Source organism: Haliotis rubra, unplaced genomic scaffold, assembly GCF_003918875.1.
Source record: "Haliotis rubra isolate DU_JTF1 unplaced genomic scaffold, ASM391887v1 Scf402, whole genome shotgun sequence".
In the NCBI taxonomy this organism is placed as follows: domain Eukaryota; kingdom Metazoa; phylum Mollusca; class Gastropoda; order Lepetellida; family Haliotidae; genus Haliotis; species Haliotis rubra.
Genome location: NW_025767083.1, coordinates 953233 through 974348, shown reverse-complemented (window position 1 = coordinate 974348; position 21116 = coordinate 953233). Strand labels below are relative to the sequence as shown.

The following is a 21116-nucleotide window of genomic DNA, read 5'->3' as shown; positions in this document are numbered from 1 at the left end:
CATGTACTGTTGTTAAGTTAACGTCGATCGGTATAAATTTGAAAAAATAATGACGTAAAGGCATGAAAGATCACATGAAAAGCTTATTTCATAGATTCTGGTAAACATTGCTATTGTACCTGCGAGTTATGTTTGCTTTATGTCTTGTATCTGTTTGTTTGTTAGTTGTTTTACGCCGCACTCAGCAATATTCCAGTTTTATGGCAATAATCGAGCCTGGACCAGACAATCCAGAGATCAACAACATGAGTCAACATATGTTATATTTGGGATTACACTTTCTCAGTAAAGTACAGATTCTAGTACTTTTAGGGGGTTGAGTTTAGGCATCTGACTTTGTGTGCTGTCGATTAGGTGCCTGACTCTGAGGGTGTGGGTTCGAATCCCGGATGGGACTCAACCCCCCCAAAAGTACTAGAATCTGTACTTTACTGAAAAAGTGTAATCCCTTCTAAAATGGCATTGTGTATTTCACAACATGAGTCAACCAAATCAGTGAGGTAGACCAATTGATCCCTTTTGTTGCCTCTTAAGACAGGTGTGGGTTGCTGAAAACAATGCGGAAATCGAGTTTTCTATAAATCCCTAATTTGTCAACACATATACTGATAGAGAAACGTTAATAAACTGATACACTTTCAATTCAAAACAATTTTACACATAGCAAAACACACTTGTACTAGTTCAGTGCATAATTTTGAATTGCAGAATCGGAAAATCCATTCCATTTCGGTAGCAACCATTAGCTTTTACTGGAATTTATCGAAAAGCCGACTGGTTTCTGAGAATCGGTTCGAAAGGCGTGTTCAGTAACAGGAACGCGAGTGGTGAGCGCTGAGCGTACATGTTCTACCGTCTTTTTAATCACTGTGCGAACCCACGCGTGCTAATATACGCTGGCCCCGCAGTGGCACTATATAGGACCATGTTTCCTCCGTCCACTCGTACTTCATTTCCAGACAATAGCTGAGCAATAGCGCTCACATACATGAGTTACATAGCGCTGACGTGTATTACTATTTCAGTAAGGGAATCCCGATTCAAAATGGCGCCGCTCACATGCGAGAGATCGACTTAGATGTTTGATGGCTTGCAAATATGGCTATTTTGATAACGAAAATAGTGCGCATTTGTAGGTTTAAGTACAAAGAAGTGATACATATAAGTTTTTCATGCGTAATAATCGTAACGGGTGCACGAAAGTGTGACAAAAGATATCCCCTATTGCGGCCTATAGAGGTGCTTCATAGCATATGTGGGCGCTATGTATCTTAGCTAAGACATGGGTTGACAGGACAAAGACCTTTGATGTGAAATGGTATATACTGGAGATGAGAGTGCCGTATTTACGATGCGAGTACCAATCTCCGACAGAGGTCTGGTAACCGTGATGCTCTTGAAATCAGCTTCACACGCACGCACGCACGCACGCACGCGCACACACACATCATCAAACGTCCATCTCATTAAAGTTCTCAGGTGCCTTCAAGGTTTGGTTTTAAAAGGCTGTTCTTGTTAGCAAACAACACTAAACTTCTGTAACATTTCAAGTTTGCTTGTATGCTATAGGCCTTCATGGTAGACATCATAACGTTATTGTTTTGAAGCCATTTTCTGCAGCATATGCTCAGAAATTTGATATCTGATTTCTCTAAAACAAAGGCGTATTGTGAACATGTACATAATGAGTATGTGTCACCCACTCCTTAAAAATCCAGTTCTGTTCCCTGCTGTAAATATACTGAGTCAAAAAAGAAACTTCACAAAATGTAATTTGAAACATAATGAATAATTTGTCTCTGATGATACATCTATGTATCCGAAATGGGATCCCTATCCTTCGACTCTAGAAAAACGTTAGCAAAACCCACTCAAACCCATCCATTCGTCGTGCAAATCGTTAGTGCCAAAATCTTTGCATCAGAAGTTTTCTTCATAAGTTTTCGTCATATGCACGTCTTTGCATTGGTCTCAAGAATTGAAAAAAACACATTTAAACCACAGTTCTAACGGTACTTGAAATGCCACGATTGTCAAATGTGCGACGTGAACGTGCCGTTGGCATGTTGCAAGCGGGAAGATCAGTTATTGACGTCGCAAGAGCAACGGGATGCAGCCGTCATACTGTGTATGACTTGCAAGTTCGTCTACAACAAACTGGCACCACTTCTGATCGCCCAAGGTCGGGTCGTCCACGTGTGACGTCACGAGCAGAAGACCGTCAAATCGTCCTACGTCACCTACGTGACAGATTTCTGCCGGCTACACAAACCAGGGCTGAGATGTTTAGATGACGACTGTCCTCACAGACCATTCGAAATCGGTTGCGGGCTGCCAATCCCCATTCTCGACGTCCATATCGTGGGCCAATATTGACGCCGTTTCATCAACGTCAACGTCTGCTGTGGGCCCAACGTCACCTCCGATGGACCCAGAGAGACTGGAATCGAGTCGTCTTTAGCGATGAATCCAGGTTTACCCTCAGATTCGCGGACAGCAGGCATAGAGTCTGGAGACGACGTCGTGAACGGTATGCCCAATGTTGTGTACAGGAAGTCGACAGATTCGGGGGCGGAAGTTGCATGGTGTGGGGGTGCTTTCTGTGGGAACAACCGTTCCCGACTTCTGGTCATCCGTGGAAACCTCACAGCTGCTGCTTACTGGTGCTCACCCCTGAACTCGTTCCTTTCATGGCGGCTCATGGCCCAGGTCGACAGTTCCAGCATGATAATGCTCGGCCGCATACCGCGATGTTGACACGAAATTTCCTTCAAAACGCTGGAATCAACGTCATGGACTGGCCATCGAGATCCATTGACCTTAATCCAATAGAGCACGTTTGGGATGCACTTGGGAGGAGGCTTCGTGGTCTTAGGAACCAACCTCAGAATTTGCAGGAACTTGGCGCAGAATCCCCAACCACGTGTTGACAAGCATCAGGCAGTCGATGAGGAGACGATGTTTGGCAGTGGTGAATGCGCAGGGCGGCAATACACGATATTGAACTGAGAAATTTCGCATTTATATTCTTGTGACTTGACATTCTGTATACCCATGTTTTGGAACGGCGGTGTAGTCTAATGGAACTGATTATGGCACTGTAAGTGTATCGAGTACATCACACACATCTCAGCAATGAAATAATAACAATGTCACCATCTTACCATCTCTTGTTCTTTTATAGTGCCCTGAAGAAAGAATGTGAAGTTTCTTTTTTGACTCAGTATATAAGACTTAGTACATTAAGTACGGCAATGTGTCTGCAGTAAATGATGGACAACGTTCCATCAGTAAATGCAAGGCTACCTTATTTCAGTACATGTAATGGATATGTCCTTTCAGTTATTTCAGTAACTATATTCCAGGAATCTCATCAATTCTTTTTCGTATTGGGAAAGTGGGCTAGGTGAACTAGCTACCACCACTGCATGAACAGATCTGACCTGTCTATGGCACATATGGCCTACATTTGTATTGATAAAGTACATCTGGACTCACAAAGGCTTGGAATCATCCGTCAGTGGAATTTGCCAATACCCTTTCATTAGGTTAAACTTTCTGATGTACTTAACGTGACTGATCGTGACGTTATCGATTCTTGGGAAAGAATCAGTTTGAGAAAGAACGATCACAAGTTCCATGTCTGAAAAGTGTTTATAACTACCATCATGTTTACGCACAAAAATACCGGAGGAACTATTGTTTGGTTCAGCATCTATTGACCTTCCTTCATGGAGGTTTCAAGCTGATCGGATCAATAGCATAGGGATGTTGTTTCACATGGCGTCACCTATATCTACATCATGACACAGCTCAATCTGCACGGCCAGATATAACCATACACAAGTGAACAAACTCTTAAACGAATCTCGAAGCTTGAAGAAGATGATAAATGATTTGTACTAATTTCTCTTCAGAATTGATTATCTTAGTCAGCTTAGTCTAGAAAAAGCAGAAAGTTATTACAATTTTACATTACAATTCTCAGCCGTATCTCAGTCTGATACATTAAGTGCAGGACCAATAGTGGCAATACTCTGAATAGAAACATTCCATTTCTTTCTAGTTTTATTGGCATGTCAAAGTTGTATCATTTTACGATGGCCTAGTGTTAGCACAACATAGTCAGTTACATAACTTTCTGATAAAAAAACATATGGCCCGTAGCAGTCGTAGTTGACCGGGGAGTGCCGAAAACGCTAGGAATTTATCACCCGGCTGTCATGTTTACCTTTATCATGATGATTAGACAAATAGCTGGAATAGTGCTGAGTGTGACGTTATCATTATGAATTCTTTTCATTTTGTCCATTTCTATTAAATTACCCATAGCAGCCTCACAAACTCCCAAAGCCCAAACCAAATGATAAAACATTCACTAACAAACCCATCTCAGAATTAACATGAGGCAAGACCAAAAGGATTATAAACATAGTCCTTCACAGCAGAAAACATATGAGGACCTTCACCCTATTCCAACCCGGTAAGCATATTTCAAGGGCCAAGATCACTTGAGGGATCAAAATTTGATTGTGCTTCAACATGCTGGGGAAAACAAGAACCACATATAAAAAATTTCTTTAGAGTACCCCTGTAGGTACAGCAATATATGTTCATTACGGAATGGCGTGACTGGACATGGGGTCGCACCTGCGGTCTTGTACGCCATGTATTACTGCAACACAGTCACAATGGAAGAACAAACTAGCTTGTCTATACAGATTCAAGGAAAGTATTCAGGAATTCGGGAAAGTATTTGACAAAAGTTTGATTTGGATTTGGTATTTTAGATATGAATCCATTACTAAATCGCACAACTTTCTCTGCTAAGAGATATGTTTATACATGTACTTGCTCTTCTAAGAATGTTGAAAGACATATTCACCACTGAAATATTCATTTCCAGAAGAAATAATACTTTTGAAAGCTTCTCAACCAAATGGTTGCCTCTCTTACCAGTATTTAATAATGAATAACTATTTAATGGAATAACTGTTCAATGGTCAAGCTTGCTTCCTAGGCTGGCTATCCATATTCTCCTAGCAGCACCAATGGTCGAGCTTCCTAGGCTGGCTATCCATATTCTCCTAGCAGCACCAATCGTCGAGCTTCCTTGGCTGGCTATCCATATTCTCCTAGCAGCACCAATGGTCGAGCTTCCTTGGCTGGCTATCCATATTCTCCTAGCAGCACCAATCGTCGAGCTTCCTTGGCTGGCTATCCATATTCTCCTAGCAGCACCAATCGTCGAGCTTCCTAGCTTCCTTTGGCTGGCTATCCATATTCTCCTAGCAGCACCAGTGGTCGGTCGAGCTTCCTAGGCTGGCTATCCATATTCTCCTAGCAGCACCAATGGTCGAGCTTCCTAGGCTGGCTATCCATATTCTCCTAGCAGCACCAATGGTCGAGCTTCCTTGGCTGGCTATCCATATTCTCCTAGCAGCACCAATGGTCGAGCTTCCTAGGCTGGCTATCCATATTCTCCTAGCAGCACCAATGGTCGAGCTTCCTAGGCTGGCTATCCATATTCTCCTAGCAGCACCAATGGTCGAGCTTCCTTGGCTGGCTATCCATATTCTCCTAGCAGCACCAATGGTCGAGCTTCCTTGGCTGGCTATCCATATTCTCCTAGCAGCACCAATGGTCGAGCTTCCTTGGCTGGCTATCCATATTCTCCTAGCAGCACCAATGGTCGAGCTTCCTAGGCTGGCTATCCATATTCTCCTAGCAGCACCAATGGTCGAGCTTCCTAGGCTGGCTATCCATATTCTCCTAGCAGCACCAATGGTCGAGCTTCCTTGGCTGGCTATCCATATTCTCCTAGCAGCACCAATGGTCGAGCTTCCTAGGCTGGCTATCCATATTCTCCTAGCAGCACCAATCGTCGAGCTTCCTAGGCTGGCTATCCATATTCTCCTAGCAGCACCAATGGTCGAGCTTCCTTGGCTGGCTATCCATATTCTCCTAGCAGCACCAATGGTCGAGCTTCCTTGGCTGGCTATCCATATTCTCCTAGCAGCACCAATGGTCGAGCTTCCTAGGCTGGCTATCCAGGTTGAAAGTAACCATCTTCATAGACAAGTCGTCTTGATGTCATGCGGGTCCTTGTCACTTTAATTGGTGTAGGTCTTTCCAGAACATTATGTAACATGCTAGATTAGACAATACTGGGTAGATCTATGTTGTTCAAGAAGCTTCCAGATTACACGTGACCCCCTAATCGACATACAGCAACAAGCACATCATTGACCTACAATTCGAGAGAATGAGTGTTTCACAATGAATTGCACTACCACAAAACAACTTGCATTTATTTTACAGCTGCCTGGTTAGGCAGGATACGCTAGCTTTTTCGTGAACACATTTCAATACCAAGAGGTGGTTAATATATGTACTTCCAGACAATGAAAGGTAATCGTACTTGGATTAGACAACAACAATTACAAAGGTTAGAAAAAAACACTTAATGTTCAATGATTATAGCACTAGTAAAATGCTATCGAATCCTAGCTGGTTGCATATTTAGCCTGCACCAAACATAGGTCTTTACATACATTAACATCTTCATTGCAACCTGAATCGTATAACTGTCTTGAATGAATTTTGTCGCTTTCCATTATCACAACCTTTTCAAAAGAGTTTTGTTTGTTGTTTTACGCCGCACTTAGCAATATTCCACCTATATGGATGCGGTCTGTAATTATTCGAGTCTGGACCAGACAATCCTGTGATCAGCATCGATCTACGCAACTGGGGTACAATGACAATGACAATGTGATAAACTCCTAAGGAACGTCACATCGGGTTGTTGTCCCTCAAACGGCGTTTTACACTAGGAACGTAGATTTCTGTTTCCGAAGAATATGTTTTACTGTAATTAATTCGTTTATACTCGTGGAGCTACAATGGATCATTTTTACTCGATTTTTAGTCTGACAACAGCTATTCCGGATACTCATGCACTGCTTACATTTGCCAAGAAAACACTGCATATGCTTCAGTAGGTAGCCCTAGACGCTATCAGAAGCCATGACGGTCACCCACCCAAATACTCGGAAGGCCCGGCTTTGCTCTACATCAAAATAATTGTGGAAATAATGAATTTTGTCGTTGACATTAAATCACCACATTCATGCCCCTCCTACACAGCTCTGATGGGTCTTCGTTATTGTACCAATGGCATAATTCACTGAGTCATTATGAGCCTGCATGCAATCATCAATGAAATACACATGCCACTGTTAACCACGGGCAATGTCTTCCTGTGCAGTCAGTGTTCCTTTCCAGATCCAATGGGAGTGTATTTGCTTCAGTGTGGGGAGGACCAAAGACACTCATGCTGCCAAACATTGCTGACATGATTTGTGGCATGTGCCGTGTACACAGACTCACGTTTGGCCACGCCCACGCTGTGGCAAATCCTTCAACATTTTTAATTTTACAAACGGTTCTAAATGTGTATGATACTTTTAAACGTTCCTATGTAAAGCGACTTGGGTCTACGTGTTTCATTGTTATTGGTGAGTGATAAGTAGCTTACAAGATAAGACGGGTGCTTGGTAACTATTTGAGGCGAGGTGGGACGACTACAGTGTCTATTGTAGCCTTGTAACAGGTCGGAAGGCAGGAGGTAAGCCTGTGTATACAGTGTATGTTTCAACTGCTAGGTTTTCACGACTGATATACGAATTATTCTGTGGCACGCATGCTTGCCATGTCACTTCTATCACAGGACACCGAGATCATGGTTAAAGAAGTGAATGTATGTTATCGAACATCTTCATCCTGTGTATGCCTCAAATGAAATACCATCTCTCAAAACAGCCGATTTGGTTCTTAGGATCTGTAATATATGAAAATTAAGCAAAAGATTTAAACAGTATTCCGACAGATATCGGTTGTTAGATGTTTACGAACAATGTTATGGTATTTGACCAAATATCGACAGCATGATTCGACTCTCTCATGTGCTTGTGTTCATCAACCACTATCCGATAAGGATGGTAGCAGGTGGTAGCCATCCTGCAACAGCTCCGGGTTACAGGTAAGGATACCACTGATGGGAAATGATGGTTTGTCATGTTTTCAGGAGTGTTAGTCTAATATCTAAACTCCCGTCAGTCTCTGGCACAATCTGGTCTTCATACGTCTTGAAGCACCATATTATGAAAATACCATTATGGGTGAAGGACTTGCCTTTATTAATAATGAACCTTTAGAAACACATACGCATTTGGCCATATCAGACAAAACTAAATGTTTATTTATAAAAAGGAAAGACTTAGGTTTGGAGCAACCTCAACAAAGGTGAGACATTTAATGTAGCAGTAGCAAACATGCATTCGGAGACTACGTGAGGTATATAGCTGATTCCATATTGCGGTAAGATACCATACCATCGATGGGAGAGAGGTGCGACATGTTTTGGATAGCATTGCCTACCTCTAGTTTATCTATATAGACAGATTGTTTGGCAGTTATGTAGACACAATGACACTGTGTTTTTCGGAGCTTCAGATTTCTATGCTTCTATCTGTGGGTCAGTCTTACATCGATCTCCTTCACAACACATGTCCAGTTTAGAATGTATGGAAGATAGAACATGTGAGGATTAGTTCCCGCTAATTTGGACGACATAAATTAAAAAAAAAAAATATAACTATATTTATTGTTATTCCCCTAATTGTTTATGTTTTCAGACATACGTATTGTTGTGGAAATGTGTAAAATGAAACATTTAAAACAGATATCAACACATTTTTCCAGAAAATATGTTAGGATCTGCAATGCCAGATTTACACAATGGAGTGGGTTTGATTGTCCATTTGCTAAAGGAAAACGCAATTACCTTATCAACACATAGCGGTGACATTAGCAGCATGTGGCCATTATTACATGGCTCTTCAAGGCCATCCGTCTACAGATATGGATTAATGAGGGACACCTTGATGACACATGTAACGTTGATGTTACACCCCTGACAACCATGTATAATATGTCCAACAAGTTGATATTTATGCATAGTGACCCATAAAAACTCACATCAATGACAGTTGTGGATGAGTGAGCTGGGTGAAACGCTGTTTTTGCACATATTTAGAATGAGTATCAGTGATATCCTTTGACTGACTGACTTACTTGACTTTATATGGATTTAACCATAAGAATACTTCTTAGTTCCACTTTCTTAAAAATACGTGTGATTAATTAATCATCATATTTCTGTCCTTACAACTTGTCCTCTGAATATCAGAAGGTCATGTAAATAAATGAGTGAGTGAGTGAGTTTGGTTTTATGCCGCTTTAAGCAATATTCCAGCAACATCAAGGCGGGGGACACCAGAAATGGGCTTCACACATTGTACCCATGTGGGGATTCGAACCCGGGTCTTCGGCGTGACGAGCCAACGCTCTAACCTCTAGGCTACCACACCGCCCCGATATCCTTTGATATCCAGTGATATCAGAATGTTGGCACTCGCAGCATGCTTTGTGTAACAAACGGGTGTTACGTGAGTCGTGTTTCCCACCAACGTGATGTCAGGTACAATCTCCTTGTGACTTAGGCCAGATGTTCCTGTTCAGGTGAAACAATCTCACGTCATTGCAAGTGTTTATTATGGGCTCTGTCGCTGGGGCAGAATCCGCTCACGTATTTCTTGAACACCTGGTGTCGTTACTACTTGATAGTGATTCATAGACACATGCTGATGCCATTTCTCTCGGAATTATACTCTGTTTTAAGTAGATTTTATCGTGATTATTAGAAATGTTTATTTGTTGCTTTTATTGAAACATTACCGAAGGATAATCTAGATAGTATTTTCTGTTCTCCTCAGACATCATGCTGGTGTTGGTATTGGCAGCTCTAGCGGCTGCAGCTTCGGCAGCAAGATACAACTATGGCGAGGCTCTTGGCAAGTCCATCCTGTTCTATGACGCTCAGAGATCCGGTAAACTTCCAGCCAACAACCCCATCAAGTGGCGAGGTGACTCCGCCCTGGGAGACAAGGGAGATAATGGGGAGGATCTGACCGGAGGCTGGTATGATGGTCAGTAGTTCTCTGGACTCTGTTTGGTTATACATGTATTTAGAACCCATAAACACTGTCCAAGTCAAAATGATCGAATTAAAATAGGGAATTTATATTCTTTGTCAATGAAGTTTGAAACTCTGAAATGTCCTTTTCGAACACCATTTCGTATTTTAATCACTTGACGTTGTTTGGACACTTGGTATAATGAGCATGCTGGATTTACCTCAAAAGTTGTGAGGAGACTTTTGGGTTCAGCTTCCCTTATTTTTCTGTAAGTTATGACTCTCTCTGGTACTTTTCCGTGTCCTCGTAAAAAGAGACTTTGAACTACAAAGGTTCTCTAACTGGCAGGCCCTCTATACCGCCATTTTTGCCGGTCCCAATGCATGCCGGTTTAGAGGGCTTCCAATGTACTTACTCTTCCCTCCAGCCGGTGACCACGTCAAGTTCAGCTTGCCCATGTCCAGCTCCTCCACCCTCCTGCTGTGGGGCTACTTACAGTGGAAAGATGCCTATGCCACAACGAAACAAACAGACAAATTCTTTGACATGATCAAGTGGCCCTTGGACTACTACTTGAAGTGCTGGATTCCATCCAGTCAGACGCTGTATGCACAGGTGAGATGCAGTATACCAGGTGTATTCTAAAGCAGGTTTGTACTGATGGGTATGGCTGAACAATGTGGAATAGATCATAAACTGCACCTTGAGCAATAGATGATGCAAAGTTGCAAATAAAAATAACTCGCTTGTATGTCTGCCGCTATCGCAGTATTACCAGATACAGGGTTAATATGGCTGCATGTCGAAAGTGTGATTGGCCCGTGTTGCAGCATAGAAGGACGCCATGTTTACCCCGTGTGTAATCTGTTTGGGTAGATAATCGTGAGTAACTATTCAACACACGTTGTAAACACACTGATCACTATATTATTTTGTGTTCCCATATTTAGTTTCTGGTTTTAAAAAGGTTGGAGAAGGCAATGACGACCACCACTTCTGGGGCCGTGCTGAGGACATGAAGATGGCCAGACCCGCCTACAAACTCACACCAAGCAAACCTGGATCAGATGTTGCTGGAGAGATTGCTGCCTCCCTAGCTGCTGGGTATCTGGCATTCAAACAGAGAGGTGAGAAATACGTCCAGGAAATGTATAAGGTTATCAGTATCAGTCCGTGAGTGTTACATTCTTTTCCATATTTTGGTCAGATCTGCAAATGGTGAAGCTTATAATAGATAAGCACAGAGCACGTAAAGTACAATTGTAACAATATGTTGTTGAAACATCTGTCCTCTTACCTATAGTAGATGACATACTGATCAGTCATTAGTGGATATCTTGCTGACATGACAAAATGTTTCCCATGCTAGATCATGCCTACGCAAATAAACTTCTGGCTGCATCCAAGCAAATCTATGCGTTCGGAAAGAAGTACCCTGGAAAGTACAGTCAGAGTATCTCGGATGCCGGCCAGTTCTACTCGTACGTATGGTCTTTGTGCATGTCATTTTCAGAGTGACGCTCTAACCGTACGCATATCAATTCTAACATATGGATATATTCATCCATAGACACGTGCCATTATGCTCGTAGGTATGTTTAGCGATCTTGTGATGTTTAAGGTTACACGTAAAGTATTTCTTCGCACCTGAATGGCATATTGATGTATATAAGCTAATAGCCTACATTTAGAGTGATGGCACACTTCATACCAGTTCAAACCAAGCTCTGAATTCTTCATTTTGCTTTTGAGGAAATACCTAGTCATCTTCTTCAGCTGGAAAGTAACGAATGCTTCGTGTTTCCCCTTAAAGCGCAAATTCTGTAAGCCATATACAGGCGTGTTGTTGGCATCAGAGCTGCAATGGTTGGCAACTACGTTTGTAGAGGAGGAAGGTGACTTGGACACATTATCGCTCTGTGGATGTTGTGATGATCATTATAGGGTATATGGTTGCGATAAGATCACTTATGATAAATTCCAAATGGGATAAACGTTATCAAGTGACTTGGCAATTTGACTTGAATCAAGGTCCAGCGGATTATGTTTACCCGATTAAATTAAACAGTTTATGTTGTTCATTTGAATACTATACACTTCTAAGGCCGCAGCCGAACAGAACACATAAAGCCGTGACTTCAACGTTCATTGTTAACTACGGAGGTGGGGTTACATGCAAGGTCACCAAGGAACGCAACTCTAATCGGCTGGCCGCTACCGTCACATAAAGCTGCAGGAGTTGTCTCTCATATATGTATATACCGTAGTGTCCACATACTACAGTTTTCATGAACATTTACTTCAGATCAAGTGATGACAAGGACGAGATGTGTGAGGGCGCCATGTGGCTATACAAGGCAACAAATGACAAGTCCTACCTGGCCGATGCCAAGGGATTCCACGAGAATGCCTGGGCGTGGGCTCTGGGATGGGACGACAAGAAAGTCGCTTGCCAGGTGAAACAAGTCTTTGTCTTGTTCATGTTGAAGGGCAATTTTGTTTTTGACTGTGTGGTGATGTGTTCACAAGAGTGTTTTCTGTACGACATTTTTGACCAGTGAAGATCCGGTTTAAAATCTTCCTTCAGCAACCATTTCTCGTCGTTAGAGGCACTAACGGCATCGGACGATCAGGCTCTCTGACATGGTTGACAGATGTCATCGCATTCCACTTGCGTAGATCAATATTCATGATATTGATCACTGGGTTGTCAGGTGCAGACTCGATTATTCACAAACCGCCGCCATATTGCTGTAATATTGCTGAGTGCGGCGTTAAACAACATCCAAGCAAACACAACAACCATCGTTATGAAGAGGAACTGAAGCAGGCTACTGGCAGTCAATACATATCTTTCATAACCCAGTTTCGTTGTCATTTATGATGAAGGACAGTAAATGATGTGATACACGTGGCGAATTCTCATGTCGACATTTGACAATGGGGAGACACAAACCTGAATGACCATCCAGAGCTTTGTCCCTATTACATGGTTTATCCACTTACATTTATCAATATGCGTTACGTGTTTCACTGTTACTCAGATGTTCCAAATTAACATAACCAGACAAATGTACACTTAAGACAATGTTGATCAGGTATCTACTAAAACAATATACAGCACCCAGGTTTCTCTGTACTTGTTACGAATCCGTGGTGTTTATTCAGACAAAGGGTGATAATGATAATGATGAGTTAAACATGTTTGAACTTTGGATTGGGCGCTGTTTGTGTCAAAATGAATAACATGTTGTTATTGTCTTCTTTTGTTCAGTTCCCCAAAACTAATAAATCAGGGCTACATATTTCCTAAATATTTATATAATATTCACAACATATTTCATTACCATTTCTGAAACAAACAGTGTAACTGGAATTGTATCGTTTTGACTTCTTCAAATAAGGATAATATATAGTAAAAAACCCAGCTTGTTGTGTTGTAAAATTTAGAGAACGTATTAGAGTATGAGCCATATTCCATTAATGTCATGGAAAGGTGATTGAGTGAGTGAGCGAGCGAGTGAGTTTAGTTTTACGCCGCACTTCGCAATATTCCAGCTATAAGGCAACGATCTGTAAATAATCGAGTCTCGACCAGACAATCCTGTGATCAACAGCATGAGCATCGATCTACGAAATTGGGATACGATCACATGTGTCAACCAAGTCAGCGAGCCTGACCTGCCGATCCCGTTAGTTGCCTCTTACGACAAGCATGGGTAACTGAATATCCATTCTACCCCAGATCTTCACGGGTCTCATGGAAAGGTGGATACTGATGAATACATATATCTAGTGATCTGTATTACATCCATGCTTACCTTACCCTGTCCCTGTATTCAGCTGCTGTTGTACGAGGCTACCAAGGACTCTGCTTACAAAGCGGAAGTGGTGGGTTTCTTCAAGGGCTGGCTCCCTGGTGGCTCCATCACCTACACTCCATGTGGACAGGCGTGGAGAGACCAGTGGGGCTCCAACAGATATGCAGGTCAGTATGACAAATATCGCAGGAGTCCGGGACAGAGTTGAGAAAAACGTTAATGCTAGTTCTAAAAGTGTATTATTTAAAACAGGAAATCACCACGAGGGTGCACTTCGTGAGGATACGTACTCCACTGTGTTCCTGAATAAAAAGAATGCAAACTTTTATTGTAGGCTGTTTGATCGGCATTAGCCAAAAATACAAAGCTAACAACTTTATGGGTGGCAACTCCTTATTTATTGCACAGATCGACGTTTTGATTCTTCTAGCTTGATAATAGTGTAGGAATCTACGTGAAGACGTCGCTCTATGCCATAAACAAGAAGTTGTCCTCCACACAGTTGTCATCAATCAGCCAAGGTACCAACTGATGGCTGTTTTCGCCAGTCGTGGTGTCCTCCTCCGTGATATTGCTGGAATATTGCTAAAGGCGGAGTAAACCCCGACTCACTAACTCACTCACTCAAAATAGAGAAGCTGCTATCAGATGCTTCAGAGAAAAGGTGCAGGTGAATTATATCAATATAATGAAATTTGATCAGTTGTACTCATGGCCAAGCTGTACTGGACTAGAAAGTGATCTTCATTGGGTCATAAAGTATATCCGTTTGACACTCTCTGTCACTTGTATCTGCAGCTAACTCTGCCTTTGTTGCGCTGTTGGCTGCTGATGCTGGTATTGACACTGCAACCTACAGGAAGTGGGCAGTTGAGCAGATCAACTACATCCTCGGGGACAACAAGTACGGCATCAGCTACCAGATCGGCTTCGGCTCCAAATACCCCAGGAATCCTCATCACAGATCTGCGTAAGTTGTTTTTCACTGGTGAAACACTGTAAAATTCCATTTTTAACAATAACTCGTGGATGTCTTTAAAAACAAAATTAATGTTTGTTGCTATTGTCACTACATTCTTTTGCACATCCGGGAAGTTTACGGTCCAGACTGTAACTTGCTGCAACCTTATTCGGACGCTGTCAAAGGTGTATTCCATAATTTGCTGCAACTTGAAACTATGTCTTTCAACACAATACTCTTGACTTTATACGGATTTAACCAAAACAATACTTCTTAGTTCCACTTTCTTAAAAATACGTGTGATTAATTAATAATCCTATATCTGTCCGTGAAACACGTGGTTATCAGAAGGTCATGTAAATAAAGTGAGTGAGTGAGTGAGTGAGTTTGATTTTATGCCGCTTTTAGCAATATTCAAGCAACATCATGGCGGGGGACACCAGAAATGGGCTTCACACATTGTACCCAAGTGGGGATTTGAACCCGGGTCTTCGGCGTGACGAGCCAACGATTTACCCACTAGGCTACCCCACCGCCCCTCATGTAAATCAGTAACATCAGTGCAACAGAATTCCCAGGTTTCTCTTTGAAGACATGTGAAGGGCAAAAGAACAGTGAAGATTTTATGAATGGCCCTCTGAAAATTATTGAAGACTCGGTGCCGTCATTAGAGGTCAGGAACAACGTTCAAATATACATGGTCACTTACATTTCAGTAGTCTAATAGGTGTTAGTGTTCTATATTGCATATTTTGCAGTAGTGTTGGGAATTGGTTAAAATCTCACAATTGATGACTGGTTCATTACAACCGATCAATCATCGAAAGAAAATGGTTAGCAAGATTTATCAAATTCTCCTGGTTATGTTTGTTAATGCACAAAAAAAATACAAAAAACATGTAGTTCTTTTTTTTTTTGCAAAATGCACAAAATGCATTTACAAATTTCACATCTTTAAAGGATGACTATAATGTTAGGAGCATAAATTTCCTGGAATCTTTAAGATAAATTCAATCATGACTTGGAATGAGCTTGTAGTACTTATGAAATGTAACAGACATAACCAACCTTTCGAAAAATGTTGTTAATGCAAACAAGTGTTCCAAAATTGTTTGTGTTCGATTATGAGAAAACATGATCGATTGCTTAGTCGTTTAGTCATTGCGACCAATCTTCGATTATTTCAAATAATCGGACCACCACTAATACTAAGTTTTACTCATATTTATGTACGTCGTATATGAGTGTCACGTTACCTTCATTCCTCGCTTCAGCTCCTGTCCCAACATTCCAGCTCCCTGCTCAGAGGTCAACTTACACTCTTCCGGTCCCAGCCCCCATGTCCTTGTGGGCGCCATAGTGGGAGGCCCTGGTAGTGATGACTCCTACAAGGACAACAGGGAGGACTACGTCCACAACGAGGTGGCCTGCGACTACAACTCAGGTTTCCAGTCTGCTCTGGCTGGTAAGTCTCAGGTGTTTTGTGTAGCCAGAGTTCCTAAACATCATGAAAGTGCAATCTGCCCACTTATTATTTTCGTGTTATGTTCTAGTAGATATAGCAATAACTGCAATGAATAAGTTATTATGAGTAATTAGGTATATAACTAATTAAAACATTCTGTTCCAGGTCTCACTCATCTTGTAAAAGTTAAGGAGTTGCCAGCAGTTCCTGCACCAAAGTGTCATGGTTGAGACATAACGTGTTTGTATTAATAATGAAATAAAATACTGAATGGCATTGAATTAGGTTATATTGTTAGTAGCTTTTGTGACAGTGTGAATATGTTTTATAAAAAGTCTTGAAAAGTCTTGGTGTTGTGGTTGTATCAGTGCTCACTCACTGAGGTAAAAGCACGGTAGTGCGTCTAGGGTCAACTCGTCTAGTAGCAAGCATAAAACAATACATAAAAAGAAAGTGAAAAGTGAAAAGAAAGAACACACAGTCTAGACTTTCAACACAAACAAAGTATATAAGGTGTAAAGGGGAAAAGAGTTGTACGAACGGATCTCAGCAATGACAGCGTATCAGGTGTTAGCGTATCAGGGTAGGCACGTCCTGAGCTGCCGGTAATATCCGTTACTCACAAAACTTGCCTAAAAATGGTATTTATTGCATGACGTGACAGGGGTGTATTCCCACCATGCGACGGTGGCCTATTCGTCTGATGCTGATGTTCCTTGGTAACTCCAGAGCAGCGCCATCGATTGTCCTTTCAGATAACTGTCATATGCTCGAAATGGATATAGGAGTGAGGTTAGTTTTACGCCGCTTGTTGCAATATTACAGTAATATCACACTAGAAATGGGCTTCACACATTGTACCCATGTGGGGATTCAATCCCGGGTCTTATGTTGACGAGCGAACCCTTTAACCACAAGGCCGCAAAGGATACGCTTCTGTTATCTTTCAGCATCACATATGCTATAGACCTTCGTGGTTGTGCCGTTTTTTTAATTCTAGGGGGCTATTGTTAGTGCTATCTTGACTTTGTGTATCATACAATCTAGCAATGTCTTTTGATTTTTAGCAAAAGTGTCACTAAAGGCTGCATTATTTCTTAGACGACATATGATTTCGTAAATCGTTGAACGTTCTTCAGATCAGGGCTACGCTTCGTCAGTAAATGTACACTTAGGTTCCAATATGTCGACTTTCAGTAATATTCCTTCAGTAAATATATGGCTATGTTCCTTGAGTAAATATATGGCTATGTTCCTTGAGTAAATATATGACTATGTTCCTTCGGTAAATATATGGCTATGTTCCTTCGGTAAATATATGGCTATGTTCCTTGAGTAAATATATGGCTATGTTCCTTGAGTAAATATATGACTATGTTCCTTCGGTAAATATATGGCTATGTTCCTTCGGTAAATATATGGCTATGTTCCTTGAGTAAATATATGGCTATGTTCCTTCGGTAAATATATGGCTATGTTCCTTCGGTAAATATATGGCTATGTTCCTTCCGTAAATATATGGCTATGTTCCTTCCGTAAATATATGGCTATGTTCCTTCCGTAAATATATGGCTATGTTCCTTCGATAAATATATAGCTATGTTCCTTCAGTAAATATATGGCTATGTTCCTTCCGTAAATATATGGCTATGTTCCTTGAGTAAATATATGGCTATGTTCCTTCGGTAAATATATAGCTATGTTCCTTCGGTAAATATATGGCTATGGTCTTTCAGTAAATATATAGCTATGTTCCTCCAGTAAATATATGGCTTTGTTCCTTCAGTAAATATATGGCTTTGTTCCTTCAGTAAATATATGGCTATGTTCCTTCAGTAAATATATGGCTATGTTCCTTCAGTAAATATATGGCTTTGTTCCTTCAGTAAATATATGGCTTTGTTCCTTCGGTAAATATATGGCTATGTTCCTTCAGTAAATATATGGCTTTGTTCCTTCAGTAAATATATGGCTTTGTTCCTTCAGTAAATATATGGCTTTGTTCCTTCAGTAAATATATGGCTATGTTCCTTCGGTAAATATATGGCTATGTTCCTTCCGTAAATATATGGCTATGTTCCTTCGATAAATATATGGCTATGTTCCTTCGGTAAATATATGGCTATGTTCCTTCCGTAAATATATGGCTATGTTCCTTCGATAAATATATAGCTATGTTCCTTCAGTAAATATATGGCTATGTTCCTTCGGTAAATATATGGCTATGTTCCTTCAGTGAATGTATTGCTATAACATTTCAGTAAGTATATGATTATATTGATTCCGGTAGTGTATGGCTACATTCCTATTTGAATAATAATCAATTAAGAAATTAGAAATATACGACGAAAAACTGAAAAATGTAGTACTCTTGAATGTATTTGCCTTGATGTCCTGTGTAATATATGTCGGTTCTTATCTTTCTGTTTTCATTTGCTCGCAGTGATATCGGTGATTGTAATAGGCGTATGAAGCATGAAACCACCACCAAACATCAATACAAATAATATACGAACGAACAATAGACATTGCAAATATCAAGAGTGATTTCAGTGACATCCGTATCTTAAATGATGAACAGCTTGTGATTACATTATGACATGAATTGGAAGACATTAAATAATTTCGAGAACATTAAAACTGAGCATGTGTTTGTTGGACTGCAACAGAACCTCTCGTTAAAGGTCACATGCAACGTAAAACACAACTTTGCAGATTCTGATACCTTTCGGTATGGACATACCGAAACAAAGCGTGAAAAATGCAAATTCAACTTATAAAGTTGAAAAATAACGCGATGAAAAAAACCGCGCGAAATCGGAGTTCAAACGTTTCACTAATTTTTTTCCAGACTTTTCTGGGGAATACGGGTTTCAACAGCTGGCTGCGCTCATAGCACGTGCACAGTGAAATAGGTTCGCGCAACTTGGAAGCGGGCTGTCTGGTGAATACTCGGTGAAGGCTTTGGTGTGAGCTAGTTTCATAATGTTTTGTTGATATCTCACAGGTGCGAGCTTTTTGTATGTTATGACAGTAAATAAACTGTTTATATAATTTCATTTGTCTATTTCACCACACGTTCTTCTTACCGAGACACTTTCTCAGTTCGATACTTAAAAGCATTATTTAGAGTTGACACGATTTCTAACTGTGATATAGATATGTCGCTGTCACAGACAAAACTCAATGTTTTGTTTTATTGACACCAGTGTGTCTGCCTGCCAGTCTGCTAATGACAATATTCAATACACAACTGCGATCACTGACCACATGCAATTTGAAATGAACACCAATCAGGCTATACACCATAAACAAACTGCATTGATTTATGGCCCGAGTTCGGTCTCTGTCACATTATGTAATTACACAGACAGGCAGGTGTGATACTTGAACACATGACATGTTATGATGTCTGTTGATTGCAAAATGTTATACAATGTTTGATTTTTTGGTTGCATGTAACCTTAAAATCAGTGAAAGCAGTTTTATTGGATTGTCTGGGCCAGAATCGATTGTTTACATCCCGTGGTTGACCCGTTCCTTTGTACAGCGTTAGACAAATATTCGATTTGTTTTGATATTCAAATTGTGTGAGTGGCGAACATACGATTATCACATTAATCTGTATGCAATGCTCTACCTATCTCTGTATGTAATGCTCGTCATTGTTTATCTCTGTGTGTAATGCTCGTCACTGTTTACCTCTTGATGCAATGTTCGTCACTGTGTATCTCTCTATATTATGCTCGTCTCTGTATGTAATGCTCGTCACTATTTATCTCTGTATGTAATGCTCGTCACTATTTATCTCTGTGTGTAACGCTCGTCACTATTTATCTCAGTAAGTAATGCTCGGCACTATTCATCTTAGGATATAATGCTCGTCACTATTTATGTCTGTGTGTAAATGCTCGTCACTATCTATCTCCGTGTGTAATGCTCGTCACTATTTATGTCTGTGTGTAATGCTCGTCACTTTCTATCCCCGTGTGTAATGCTCGTCACTATTTATCTTAGGATGTAATGCTCGTCACTATCTATCTCCGTGTGTAATGCTCGTCACTATTTATGTCTGTGTGTAATGCTCGTCACTTTCTTTCTCCGTGTGTAATGCTCGTCACTATTTATCTTAGGATGTAATGCTCGTCACTATCTATCTCCGTGTGTAATGCTCGTCACTATTGATCTCTGTGTGTAATGCTCGTTACTATTTATCTCTGTACGCAATGCTGGTCACTATTTATCTCTCTATGTAATGCTTGTCACTATTTATTTCTTTATGGAATGCTCGTCACTAATTTGTCTCTTATGGAATGCTCGTCACTATGTTTCTCTCTATATAATGCTCGTCACTATTTATGTCTGTGTGTAATGCTCGTCACTATCTATCTCTGTACGCAGTGCTGGCCACTGTTTATCTCTTTATGTAATGCTCGTCACTATTTATCTCTCTATGCAATGCTCGTCACTATATATCTCTGTGTGTAATGCTCGTCACTATTTATCTATGTACGCAGTGCTGGTCACTGTTTATCTCTTTATGTAATGTTCGTCACTATTTATCTCAGGATGTAATGCTCGTCACTATTTATCTGCCTATGTAATGCTCGTCACTATTTATCTGTCTATGTAATGCTCGTCACTATTGATCTGTGTGTGTAATGCTCGTCACTATTTATCTCTGTACGCAGTGCTGGTCACTGTTTATCGCTTTATGTAATGCTCGTCACTATTTATCTCTGTACGCAATGCTGGTCATTATTTATTTCTTTATGTAATGCTCGTCACTAATTTGTCTCTTATGGAATGCTCGTCACTATGTATCTCTC

The 21116-nt window shown here is 40.8% G+C and overlaps 1 protein-coding gene across 1 annotated transcript; it reads left to right on the top strand.

Moving 5' to 3' along the window:
* Nucleotides 1-7521: 7521 nt before the first annotated feature.
* Nucleotides 7522-16563, top strand: LOC124287612 (endoglucanase E-4-like). The gene is made up of 10 exons (XM_046724111.1): nt 7522-7630; nt 9840-10052; nt 10468-10655; nt 11008-11167; nt 11410-11521; nt 12346-12496; nt 13884-14028; nt 14660-14831; nt 16097-16287; nt 16453-16563. The coding sequence occupies exons 2-10, from the start codon at nt 9845-9847 to the stop codon at nt 16515-16517; spliced, it is 1392 nt and encodes a 463-aa protein (XP_046580067.1). The 5' UTR covers nt 7522-7630; nt 9840-9844; the 3' UTR covers nt 16518-16563.
* Nucleotides 16564-21116: the final 4553 nt, after the last annotated feature.

Coding starts and splice junctions, on each gene's coding strand:
- LOC124287612 (XM_046724111.1), top strand. CDS start 9,845: ATGCTGGTGTTGGTATTGGCAGCTCTAGCGGCTGCAGCTTCGGCAGCA. Junction 10,656..11,007: donor GTCAGACGCTGTATGCACAG/GTGAGATGCAGT, acceptor GGTTTTAAAAAG/GTTGGAGAAGGCAATGACGA. Junction 16,288..16,452: donor TTTCCAGTCTGCTCTGGCTG/GTAAGTCTCAGG, acceptor ATTCTGTTCCAG/GTCTCACTCATCTTGTAAAA.